Raw genomic sequence first — 13,848 nt, 5'->3', positions numbered from 1 at the left:
CCCTACAGACAATCCTGGGGTCTTAATTTAGATGAGCTCCTATTGAAGTCAGAAACTTCTGCCCCAGAACAAATGCGTAAAGCCCTTCTGAATGTGGCCACACTTAACCAGAGTGCATAACCTATTGCTAATTTGATAATGATATCTGCATTTTACTTACCTGTGAATATAACAGTGTTCAAGCTAGATTTTCCCCATAACTCCATGAAATGAACCACATCCCCAAATCTAAGAGAGGGATGTCCAGTGAACACAACACATGGCTGCTTGAAGTCATTGCTGAAGTCTCCATGGATGCTGGGATAATGTTTCAATTTGTTTGTCTGAATGAGCTGAAATAAAAACAAAAGTCCAGACATTACAAACTTTTCAGCCTCTGTGTTCTGTCCCCAGTGCATTTATTTATATGGCATTATATATATTCTGCAGTTTATTTCTAATTCATCACAAAGTCCCTATCCCATAGATTTTCCAACAAATTTAATCATGACTGTCCTAAATGTTATGAAAAGGAAGTCAGAGTATGGGGGCAGGTGCCTCCAAGTCCTTGCTCTCATTTCTTTGGTACCAGTAGTATGGTAACCAAGAGGAAATTCTGCAAACACTCCCTGCTTAGAGTTTCCTGGAGTGAACAGATCGCTCAATTGCCAAATTAAAAAGAAGCTACTTTCTCCTATTTGCCATGTCTGCAAAGAGCTCTGGGCACTGATGTTTAACCTGGTTTTCTTCCATCACAGTAGCACCAGGCAATTTTTGCCTTCAGCAGTATTCTGCTATGAGTTTCACTGGTATAACAAGTTCACACAAAGCCAAATCTTCTGAAAAGATGTATAAAAGAACAGACTGACTTGCCCTTCCTCAACTATTGCTGAAATTAGTAATAGCAATGAACTAAGAGCCAGAAGAAGCACTTGTCACTAGAGCTGGCAAACAGAGTGTAATCAACTATGCATATGGCACAGATTTCTTTACTAAGATGGGCAAGATTATCAAGGCACTTTTTGAAGAAGAATTTTGCTTTATTTCGCCTGCCACTGTTTTCAAATCTGCAAGGCAAGTTTCAGCTTAAATAGCAATGTTAATAGACTAGTCTGCTAAGTACTTTCATGCAATATTTTGCAAGTATTTTCTTAGCAGGTATATGCTTCCATCCTCAGCCTGAAAATAACTGTTTTAAGAACATACGTTTTTCCCCCAAAGTATGCAATTTAACACAATGAAATCACACACTGAACAGCTAAGAACATACATGGAAATAAAAAGTGTGAAAGAGGGGAACAGTACTTCCTTTGTCAGCCAGTTTTTAAAGGAGGTGGGACCGTTCACCACAGATCTCTCTATACTTTGCTGTCTCCTGCCAGGCATTGCAACATTGCTCAAAATACAGAATTCCCATATGCCAGGGTTCAGCAACATATTTCTGCAGCTGTTGTGCCGTGGAACCCCAGACAATACAACTAATTAGCAAACCACATGCTCTTCACTGCACGTCATAACACGATGTGTGCATCATGCCTTTCTAGCAGAAAACCCTGCCACTCAGGATGTTCCTTTCATTCTAACATATTTGATTTTCAATAGAGGAACTAAGAAAGAACATTCTGATAAGCAACTCTCCTGATCTCTTAAAGCTGTAATTCATCTTTCCAGATCCTCTTTTATTTGTTACTTTTTACCACGCTAGATCTAACTAAAGATAGTGTGCCTACATGGGACTGAAGAGAAAGCTGAGAATTTTGATGCTTCTTTAAGCCTCTTAATGACCTATGCACAACAAAGCACTTCAGAACTTATGGTTATTACACAATTAGGTTCGAAATTGAATTTAGCATCACTGAACAGAAGTATCAACACTATTAAACTCATAGCCATCACCACCTAAAGATATGCTTTAGCGCTAGAACAAACAATGTACAAACTTACCCTCAATACCCTTCTCAGTAACAGAGAGTTGCCAATATTTGCATAGGTGCCAATATTTGTATCTTTCTTCTCTGCTTCCTCCAGTTTGGTCTCCTTCAAGTTCCTAACAGCAAATATTTTGCTGTGATTTTGCATTTGACTTCCCACATGTCCTATTTTTAACTGCTGTGCGATAGCTAGATGGTTGGAATGGAACGGGATTGGTATCATTCCTTGTGGGGTTTGACCTAAGGTGGAAACTGTAGGTGGGCACAGCCGACTACCTCCATGTGGATCCCTGGATCACAGAGGAAGTAGCTGGGGGACTACACTTTCTGCAGCTTACCGGTAATATCACACTCCTATTTAATCTTCAAGAGGGAAATTTGAAAAAAAACAACCATCCAGTAACTGCTCTGGCAGTCAATACGCACTGAATCTTGAAAACATTTCTGCAATTAAGACTGGTAAAGATTTCTGATTAACACATCTGGAATGCAATATTTAGAATCTAAACTTAGCTTCAGTGATAAAAACTGCAGTTTAGCAGACAATGGGCAAAACAAATTTGATCCCGTAAAACACTGCAATTTAAAAGAACATGTAGGAAATGGCCCCGTGAAGCTTTTCCCTATTTTTTTTGAGGAAGCCAAAAGCCTCAAAACTGAAGTTGCAAAAGTAGTTTTATTTGGGTAAACTGGAAGAAGGGGACAATTTCTACTTCAAATATTAAATGGGCTATGTGACATTCCAGGGCAAAACTTCATCAGGGACCAGCAGATAGGTAAGTGAAAGACATTACCACAGCTAGCATTTATGTAACACACTTCTGAAAATCACAAACTGTTCTTCCAGCATCTGTTTCACAGGTTCCTTAGGATTATATGTATTTCTATACAGCAGTCAAATTTTTGCTAAGATGTGAGAGCAGCACTCTGTGCAAAAGCTTCTCAACAGCCTATTTCACTGCTATACCTACACAAATGTTCATTGTTTATAAACATAAAAGCTGTATTCTCTTCAAAGCATTATAGAAGCTTCAAATCCCTTCATATTACTTTGTAGAGAGACACAGCATTTCTAACTCAGTCTTCAGAACCTTGAGTTTTACCTGTCATTCTTTTTTCTTTTTTAAATTTATTTACAACAACAAAGCATCTAGTGTAACACTGGGGTGCACTGCTTCTGACTGGGGTGCTAACTCGGGATGGAAAGGGACACATATAAAATCCTCAGCACCATGTCCTAAGATGTGGTGATTTTTCGTGTTTTATCTTGCAAGATCTTTTCTGGTAAGTTTACTGAAGCTCCATACCTTAGCTCACAACGTCTGATTCTTATAGCTGGACATAGCAGGGGTGAAAGGCTACAAGAACAGGTTTAGAGGCATTCTACCCATTCCAATGAAAAAGCAGCTGGTAGATTTTAAAGTCTTAAGCAAAGTATTTTTTAATTGCCTATTCAAAAATATATGGAGCTGAACTTGCAAAACAGGTCTGACAAAATTTACGAATTCTTAAGGTGACTAATTTGTAATGATTTGTACAGGTCTTTTATATATACAGATTAGATGGGTCATATAAACACAACAGTGATGACTGCGTCATGTTCAGGTCTCCAACCTGTACCAGCCTGGGTCAAAACCAATGCCTGGCTTTTAGCCAACTAATATTTTCAAAATGGCGCTGACTTCTGGAAACCAGAAGCAACATTCAGAGCATCTTTCTACAGGAAGAACCATTATTGACTGAAAGCTTAAGAGATAGAGGATGGTAAAGTACTGAACCGAAACTGAGGAGAGCTGTGTTTTTCTTAAATCCCAAATGGTTGTGCTTCTCTTTAAAGCGGTAGACTTGATTTACACGGTCAGCAGCGGCTGCTATAAACAGGATAAATCTCCAGAGCCTTTGTGTACCCTTTATTGAAGTAAGCTAAAATACACTGCTATTTACTCTGTATGTGTTTGTGTGTGTGTGTTCTGTATCCAGAATTTTGAACAGATGTGATTCTTATCAGTGAATGATATTTATTTCATATAATGAAGCATTTATTACTTCACCTCCCTCACTCCCTTTGTAAGACCAACACTAACAGTAACACTAATTCTATATAATACTGTAAGGCAAAAAAAATAATACTAAATAATCACCTGGTTCCAGGAATTTATTGCTTTGAGTATGTTACATGAGAACTGGTATATGGAGAGGGAATCAGAGACGAAGATGACAAATGCTAATATTTAAGACCACAGAATCAGTATTACTCCCACCCTGGCTATTTTTTGAGTCAGAAAATGAGCTTTTCATAGCCATTTCTTTTAGATGTTGCTAACAGAATCCTTAATAAGAAGACAGTAAATCCAAATTCTTCCTCCACTAGGAAATACTGATCAGTATAAATTACCTCTCAAATTTTTCTGTGGCAGACATTTAGAGAAGTCTGGATTCGCTTATCTCATAGCCTAAAATTGTCTATGTAAAGATCGAGCAGAAAGGAAAAGGAGTTTCTCATTCTGCCTTGCCAGAACAATTTGACTATTCATTCATAAAGTCTCTACCTCCACAAAAGGGATGGTGCAGAGCGTACAACCCACGGGTCACATTAAAATGGTCAGGGAGATGGCTAACTCCTCAGCTGTCGCTGTGTTAGGATGGGACATTCCCATGAGCCCAAGGAATTTGGTAAAACACCACAAGCTGGTTCTGGGATACCAGAATAATAATTCTAAAAAAACCCAAATTACTGATTTCTGCACCACAGCATTTCAGCTAGGCACTATGGAGCTTAAGTCTAACCCTATTTAGACAGTTGATCCTAGAATATAACTGATACAGTGCCTTGGAAGTGGAACTCACCACCTCCCTTGGCCAGTCTGCTGTATTCACAAACATTTGGGAACTCTATGTTTTAACTTTGCAGAGGCTTCCAACATTACTTCAGTTTGAGCTCCTTCTCCTCTCTTCCCCATCACAATAACTGCTGGTGAAAAACTGAATTGCCACTTGTGTTTAAGCACAGGGGAGAGCCATCCACAGAGCAATCCATCCCTTCCCTAACAGACTGTTTCTCTACTCCACTTCCCAGTTTTTCTCCTGGGAAATAACTGGCTGGAACGTACAGCAGTCCTGCTCCAGATCCTAACTCACTCCAACAGAGTCACAGCAATTTTCACCCCAGTGATCACAGATCACAGCCTTTAAAAAGAAGCTCTTTCAGCTTGTGCACCGCTAAAAGGCTGCAGAGATGAAACTTCAAAAGCTTGTGCAAGAATCTGGACACTCTGTTCATATTAACTTTAGTAGGAATTGATGTCCAAATCCATCTCTGCAAGCCTGAAGCACTTTAGCCCACATTCCTTGCTCATAACAGTGGGAAATTATATTCCCTGTTCACTCGGACTGGATGTTAGGAAACAAACTGCCACCCCAAAAATTTTACACATTAATTGTGTGGGAGGAGATAGGATGAACACCTACTACTACATTAAAGCAGAAGTAATGAGAAGGATGTAGAAGTGTTCTGGGTTCTCTGCAAAGTTGAACAGTGTGTCTGGTTTTATTTAGCACAGCAGAACAAGGAATGAGTTCACAACAGGTAACATAAATCATAAACGTGGAAAATTTCCATGCAAAGGGAATAAAAAAGCTTCAAACCATGTATAGGAAGAAAAGTAAGGTGAAATAAAAGTAACCGTAGAGAAGATGAAAATCTTGTTATTTATCATCTTACAACAATAATAAAAGGATGGTTAAGTGAAATATGAAATACAATCATAACTGATTAAAGGAAGTAAATGCTCTTTTATAGTAGGTATGAGGCACCACTGGAACTCATTGATGAAAGAGACTACATCAACAATTCGTGGTATTTTTTGCCTTGTTTGTTTTTAAAACTTGGTGTTTATACAACTAAGGGGAACATTGAATTTCAGGACCAGACAGCATGCTGGGCTGGACTTGTTCCGTAGATAATTAGAAGCTTATTTCCTGGCCTGTCCCTTTCTGATGTATCATGCCAGGCATGTTATTAATGCTTGCTAATAACTAAGAGGCATGTCTGAGTAATTCCCTATTTTCTTCCAACAATTGAGCAGCTAAGCACATCTTTTGATGATAGGCAATTTCCACATAGGTTACACTGCAGAAGCCTACCATTGCTTTGAAAAAAGTAAGGCAATTCTCCACTAACAACATATACAAGAGAAATGATCATTCAATGTCTGTTTCTGATACTCATTAAAAACTCCCTTAAGCATTAGTAAGCAGAGCTCCTGCTTGTGAGGTTGTGGAGTCACAGATTTAGAGAGTGTGTACCTAAGACAAAAAGGGTGGCTGCTGACTAAGGCTCTAAATTAGTAACTGGAAGCCTTGAGCCCAAGTCTTCACTCCCTCCTAGGCTGATGGTATAGCCATGGACAAGTTATTCAGGCTAGGTCTGTATTAAGACCATTTTGCTTGGTAAAATTACAGCAAAATATCATAGCAGCTGAGCCTGCTGTGGATACTCTTCGCACAGGCATAGCAGGGTTTCTGCCAGGGAATAAATAATACCTTTGTTAAAGATTGTACTAAAAAGAGGTTATATAGATGTTTCACATTATAGGAGTTACATATACAGTGTCAACTACAAGATTTTGCCCCTGTTCTGTTTACACTGTTTGTTCCAACTCCTTATTTCATAGAAGTAAAAGAAACCCAGCTCCACCCCCATGCCTTGGAAACAATACGACAGCACTAAACCATAACCAGCTGTAGGTACCACTAAAACTGGAACGCAGCCCAAGGCAGCTGAGAATTACAGGAGTAAAAGGATGACAGTAGCTGTCCCTCAGAGGACAGCAACAAGGAATCAAAGACACAGCTGAGCAGTGGGTACCTGACATGGGCATCTTGGCGCTGTGCTGGTGACCATGGCTGTCTTACATGTCAGTCATCTATACAAATGTCAATATGCTTTGATTGTTTAAAACCAAACTAAACCAAACCATGCACCTTACAGAACAGAAAAGAGCAATCTGATCCAGTGTTCTCAGACTTCAGTGATTTATGACCTTAGGAAAAGCACTAGATGAAATAGCAGTCTCAGTCTTTCTCTGCCTGGGTATTACTTTGCTTTGAGTTTGCTATTAAGCCAGACTTTTCAAAGAGTGTTGCTATATGCCTTGGGCCACTGCCTCCCACCACACAAACTGGTTTTGCAGAACAGCCAATATGTATCATGAATTAGCAATGAAGAGATCTGTTTAGTCCATTGTGGGGCAGAGTAGTGCAGGCTACTCCACTTCCCAGTGTTTACTCCACTTTCCAGTGTTGATACAGCAGCTGTAAGTGAACACCCAAACACACAATCTTAGTTGTGTGAGATGACTTACTGTGAAATGTGCTGTACTTACTTCAGATGGCAGCTCAGTGCTGAAATGCCTGAAGGCTACAGCCATTTCATAGTTTGGGAGCCACAAGGATGTGCATACACATTATATTGTGTTATTTAGCACAGTTACGGCAATTCTTAGGCAAAAACTTATGAAGCCTAAGAATGGCTTCCTATCAATGATATCCATAGGTCTAGATAAAGCTGTCTGTACATCTCATGACAACATGTCCCTAGCTTTGTGGGTCATAACGTGAATGATTTGGTCTTGTCAGCTAAAGCCTGTACCTGTAGCAGGCACATTACTCCCTGTGTGTGCTGCATTTTGTCATAAGGAAACTGATCTGTTATCCACTGCCAAGTCCTTTCCTAGATAATTACCTTGATCTACACAATGAAGCACAGAGGAATGTCTCAACAGCTAAACAATAATTTGGCAAAATCTCATTATCAACAGGCCTCTGGAGAATATAAAATGTCCTAAAAATTAGAGGACACAGTTATCACTCTATAAACACAAAGACCTGTCATGTAAAATGGGTTAATTAATCCAGTCCTTGACAGCTGCATGTTTGGCTTCTCATTTTGGAAGGGCTTTTACTTAAACCTGCCAGTTCCAATGCATATTGTGAACTAAAATTTCAGAGCAATGTCTATGGTAGCATATAGGCTGTTTAGTGAAACGAATAACACTGTGGATCAACAAAGACACCCCAGAAAGCAGACATGCAGGGGAAATTAGAAAGCATAGTCAGCAGCATGGCTACAGAGTCTTGTACTCAGAGATCAGGCTTTGGAATTGTTTTATCGGTGTGGATGAATTTTTTGGTTACAAAAGGAGTGGTGAACAGGTGGCTTGCCCTGCAGTCTGCATTATTCTTGGTAACAGATTATACATAATTCACTGCGCATCCTGCTTGAAATGCATTCAAGCATCTGGAAAGTGAGGACTTCTGGTCAAATCCTACTTCCAACAATACCTCTGAAGTACCTACAGATGATAGATATGATGGGCAATGGCAATTTCCAGAACAAGTCCCTGATCAAGACACCTCAGGTGTTAAAAAAACCCACCCCAACCAATCCCTGAAAAAGCATTTAATTTCTAGACTCTTAAACCTGCAATGGCCAGTCTGCACATCCCATCAAACAGTTTTGACCACAGGAACTAAAAGAGCCAGTTTTCTGAGACTGCGTGCCCCAAATATAGCTCACTGTCTCACAGTAGCAGGATTTAGCAAACATTATTTCTTTGTCCCATTTCTTCCTTTCTCAGCTTGCCTCTCATTTACTTCAGTGGGAAATCTACCTGTTCCCAGTGGAAAAGTAAGGTTTCCTTTCTTGATATGTGAGATAACTCCAAAGGCATGAGTTATACCACATTTATTTAATGTCTGGTTGGCTAAAACTTCCCCTCAAATTATTATTTTGTTGCAGGGAAGATCCTCTCAACATATGTTGCAGGGAGATCCCCCAAACACAGGAACCTTATTCCTCTTCGTTTCAGTAAGATGCTAGCTCAAGTAATTTCATTTAGAATTGCCAATGACAGCACTTAGTGCTGCAAACTTTAACTTTTTTATATCAAACCTGTCTCTCAAGATACCATTTCTCCTGCAGCAGACAACATGGTGCCTATTTCAGCTAGGAAAGAAGGAGCTAGGATGACTAAGCTCTCTCTGGTAACAAGCTCTTAGTTTTACAGACTTTGAAATAAACTGCTTGGACAAAGGGAACGTTCGTGGTTGCAGTCTGATAAGAGCAAACACTCAACCATGTGCATGCCAGATAGCCTTCTGTGGGGGAAGAAGTAAAATAGGCAAGCATATGTAAGTTACATGCTGAAATAAACACCATGATAATTTTTGAGTTGAGGGAACACCATCATTCATTCCTCCTCCACGCTCCCAAATCAATCACAGAAAGCAAAGGGGGGGGAAGTTGTATGAATAATGACACAAAACTTAAATAGCTGCAGAAGTGTTCATCAGAAAAACAACAGCCACACAGGACTGTGTTCCAGAAACCCACTCACTGTGATCTTAGCAAACAGCAAGACCATGGTTTACTTACCTCTGCATGGGGAAAAGGAGGTTCTGGAAGATATACCTTTGTTTGTTTGTTATGACACAACCTTTAAAAGAAAAGGAAAACCAGCTGGGTTAGAGAGGTGCAGGACATCCTGCAGTATCTGCTGCCATCTACTGTTACGCTTTTCCTAGAAAAAGCCATTTTGTATCTGTGGCATCAGGTGCAAAATCACCAATTTGTTTAGTTGCTTCCAGTCTTCCTGTTTAGAGGACCAACATCTACAGGACACGACAACTCAGTCATAGCGAGATCACGTAGAGAAGGTGCAAAACAGCTGAAAGTAATTTTATATACACTATGTAACAAAACTCATTTGCTGTTGAAGACAAATTTCTAACTCAACATCCATGCCATTGCATAGTCCAGACCTCAGCAGTTTTTGCAAAGCCAAATCACTTGTCAACAGAAAAATTCCACTTGCCTCATCCCACTTCTCAGCAGTGGCTTGGTCCTCTTGTTCCTTATAATCTAATTCCCCTATTATTTTATTATTGCAGCTACAATGTTGGTAAACTGCCTCTCACCATGTCATAATGCTCACTGTTACCTGCTATTTTACATCAATCCTTTATTTCAAAAATACCAATACTGGAAGTTGTTGATTAGCTGTAGCCAGACTCCTGATTCATCCCACTACAGAAGTTAAAAAAAGGTATTTGTCAAGAGATCTGTACGACATTACAACTACCTGCAGTGACACTGTACTGGTGGCTTTTTCTGGGAAACACTACCCCTTCTCGTACTTTCCTTCACTTTATTAAAGAGCAATAAGCCTGGGTCAAACTAAATTTGATAAAGTCTGAGAGATACTAAGAGCAGGACATTTCTTTTAGCTGACTAAATGGTCGAATTAGAAGGCTGGAATCCCTGAATTTCAACCCCACTTTTGACCCTAAACCTCTATTTTACAGATGTTCAAACTTTGCCTTCATTTTCACATAAGTAAAACATTAATCTTACACATAAATGTTTGGAGATTAGCTAATGCTGGGTTTGACTTTTGAATATAAGCCACTACAGCAAAGCAGAATTAAAAAACACAGTGTCTGAACACTTGGGTGCCTGAATTGTGCCAGCTAGACACAGCAAACAAAATGACCCAACTGGCACATACAATATTCCTACCACTTTGACAGTATTATTGTAACAAGAACTATGCAGCTACCACTCCAGCTGCTCCTGAAATGAAATCACCATGTAAATACAAACCAAACCATTGTTTAACTGTAAAATACATGAGCCAACACACTGGTGAGTACACTGAAGTTTGGCCAGGACACCAAGGCTTGATTTTCCTACTTTTGCTGAAAATAATGTGATCAAAATTCACCAGATTTCAATCCTCTTTACAATTCTCCCAAGGGATCAGTTCACATAAGATTTCCAAGAGCTCTCTTTTCTTTCCTGAACTCCAGATTTAAAAAATCTGGAGATGAAGAAAAGCTAACTTACTCTATTTAATAATCTAAGAGCACGTCTCCATTTATAAGAATTTAGGAACACTTACAAGTGGTTGGGTTCTCCTTTCCATGGCTCAGAACCACAGAATGGTTGAGGTTGGAAGGGATCTCTTGAGATCACCTAGCCCAACCCACTGCTTTGTCAGCTACAGCAGGTCCAGGAGTGTGTCCAGTTGGGTTTTGATGTCTCCATAGACAGAGACTCCACAACCTCTCTTCACAACCTGTTCCAGTGTTTGACCACCCTTGCAGTAAAAAAGTGTGTTTCTTTTGTTCAGGTGGAATTTCATGTGTTTTAACTTGTGCCTCCTGTTCTATCAGTGGGCCCTACTGAGAAGGATCTGTCTCCCTCATCCTCATTTCTTCCCATCAGGTATTTCTATACATTGATAAGATCCCCTTGAGCCTTGTGTTCTCCAGGCTGAAGAGTCCCAGCTCACTCAGCCTCTCCTCATCTTTGTGGCCCTGTGCTGGCCTTGCTTCAGTAAGCTCATATCCTTCTTGTGCTGGGGAGCCCAGGACTAGCTACAGCACTCTGCATGCAGCCTCACCAGCACTGAGCAGAGATGGGTACCCTTCCCTGACCCGCTGGCAGTGCTCTGCCTAATGCAGCCCAGCCAGAATGCTGTTGGTCTTTTTTGGCCATGAAAATACATTGCTGGCTCAGCAAAATTAAGCCTGAAAAATCTATTTTGCTTATACAGGGACACTGTGGTATAGTTCTGGGGCACAGGGTAAGACATGTAAACAGGCACAGCTAAAATTCACTCAAGTCAGGTAGATAATTTAATCATCAGTGCAAGTACCAAAAAGCACAGATTATTTGAGTTTGCATGTTCTATAGAAAACGATGCTTCCCTAATTACAGAACATCTACTTACACACACACGCACACCCTTGTGACTCAAGGAACGTGTTCACAATCCTAATCAAGTATATATTAGAATACGTAGAGACAACCTGCATATATCTATTTATCATAGCTGAGTGTGTGAACTGAGGCTGATGAAGCAGCCCTTTAACACCTACCATTCAGCAAAGATCTGGGAGAACTCGAGGGAACTGTTGGCAACAGGCGAAATGAAATAAAAAGGGACATTGGAGAGTCCGGCAGAGTCAATGTACTGGTACAAGCACTCCAGCAGATCATATATTACTCCAGAGGGGTAACAGGGAACCAGCACATTTCCTCCATTCCGGACAGTCATAGCTAAGGGAGAGAAAATGAAAAAAATCAATTAATGGAATTAATATTTAAACTTTTTAATAAATTCATTTAATCCAAATATTACATAAGGTATAAAAAGAAGCTACTGCATGAATTAGCAGCACACATTATGCATATGAATTGAGAGAAACAATTCTGATCATTAAATACATTTATTTACTGCCTTCTCCAGGCTTACTGGGATGAACGCTTACACTTCATCAGCCGGGGGACATCAAACAGGCTGAGCACATGCACAACTCCTGACACGAGGGGGCGGTCTTGCACCGGCACATGTCGCTAAGTAAGTGGCACAAAACACCTTACCAGCAAAATCAACCCTGCTCCATCTATTAGCTGTCCACCAGAGGGGAAGGACAACGGTTCACGGGTCTCAGCCTAAAGCACTGGACATGGTAAACCGCTCTGTACTCGGTTTTCAGTACTCTAGACAAAAGGCTGAAGATGTGCTATTTCAACCAGCTCTGGAAGCTGGAAGAGGGTGGAGCCTTTCTGCTTTCTAAAAATTCTAAATATTTCTGTTCTTTCCATATAACAAGGACAATTTAAAACTTCTATGAATTGCAGACAGCATGGGACTAGAGAAAAATGAGAAAAAGAAAAAAGAAAAATAGGTTTACGCTATAATTGAGACAGATCTGAGTACAACAGCAAAAGCATGTAGAGAGCAAACATTTTGTTCTTTTGGCACAATGAATTACAGAAATGCTGCACCTTATGGGAAAGTGGAAATACTTTCTCCAGCAAACTGAGCAATTGCTGCCTCACTAGGATTTCATCTGTGGTTGTGGGGTAAAACCATCTACTGATGTTAATTGCAGTGCAGCAGCAGTAACGTTATGCATCAAGGCATTACACAAAAAGCTGTGAAAAGAGCCTGAAATCACATATATTGCATCCCAACATATTCACTTCCTTGACTTCAGTTTATTGACAAGCTTTGATGGGGTACGGATTTAGCACATTAAGGGTCCTTCTGCCCCACCTATATGCTCAAGGAAGATTTTTATGGCTGAAAGTTTAAAGGTTTTACAGAGTCTAGGGAAATGCGCAGACTGTAGTAGGATTTTCCACATGCATTTAGGTGCTTAACTCCTTTTAGCAGTCAGTGCCCATTATGTGATGATCTCAACCACAACTGGTGGTCAAAGACACCTTCTATATCAGAGTTATAACTGCACTGAGGTGGATTTATTGCCTAGGTTTTCTCCAGGTCACATCCAAACTGTATCATCAAAATATCTGTGAATATGAACAGCAGTAGTTTGCATTTGTCCAGAATTCGAGATGTTACAAACATCCCAGCAATGCGTTATATTATCCCTCCTACATGGGTGAGTCTAAACTCTTCCATCTGTAAACAGGATGTGAAGAGAAGAATGAAGAGATTAAGAATATTTTCAAAGACATCCGGGGCCTGAAAGTTAAGCCTCTGGCTCCAGAACCAGAATTTGCATTGCTTCATTATGCACCCAAAAATTCTACAAAGAGCAAAGGTAAGTACCTATATCCACAGCAGCAGGAATGCTGCACGGGCCTGAGACAGGGGATGCAGAGTGCAGGGTGCATTAGTGATCAGTAGAAAATGCTAAGGAAAGGCTATGCCTGCAGCAATGTCTCTGCTCTGAACAAAGATACACCAAGGCTGCATGTTACCATGAAACTAGCTCCTTCTTGAACTCGGGCTCCAACTAGTTTCACCTGGTTAAGATGAATGGCTCACTCCTCCCTTTGAAGAAGCTGGAGGAAGAGCTTTCATCTAACGATGGGCTGGTTAAAGGATTTGTCCAGGCCATG

The 13,848-nt window shown here is 40.3% G+C and overlaps 1 protein-coding gene across 5 annotated transcripts in view; it reads right to left on the bottom strand.

The window, feature by feature from the left end:
* Positions 1-13,848, bottom strand: part of INTS9 (integrator complex subunit 9) — a 72,937-nt gene that overhangs the window by 24,654 nt on the left and 34,435 nt on the right. For all 5 annotated transcript variants that reach the window (XM_040598162.1, XM_040598163.1, XM_040598164.1 and 2 more), the window contains 3 exons: positions 11,853-12,033; positions 9,346-9,406; positions 161-332 (listed from right to left, as the gene is read on the bottom strand). In XM_040598162.1, coding sequence (XP_040454096.1) covers positions 161-332; positions 9,346-9,406; positions 11,853-12,033 — 414 coding nt within the window. The remainder of the gene's footprint in view (positions 1-160; positions 333-9,345; positions 9,407-11,852; positions 12,034-13,848) is intronic.

The sequence above is a fragment of the Falco naumanni genome, chromosome 6 (genome assembly GCF_017639655.2).
Source record: "Falco naumanni isolate bFalNau1 chromosome 6, bFalNau1.pat, whole genome shotgun sequence".
Lineage (NCBI taxonomy): Eukaryota > Metazoa > Chordata > Aves > Falconiformes > Falconidae > Falco > Falco naumanni.
Note: the sequence above shows the minus strand (reverse complement) of the source record. Positions and strands in the feature narration are given on the sequence as shown.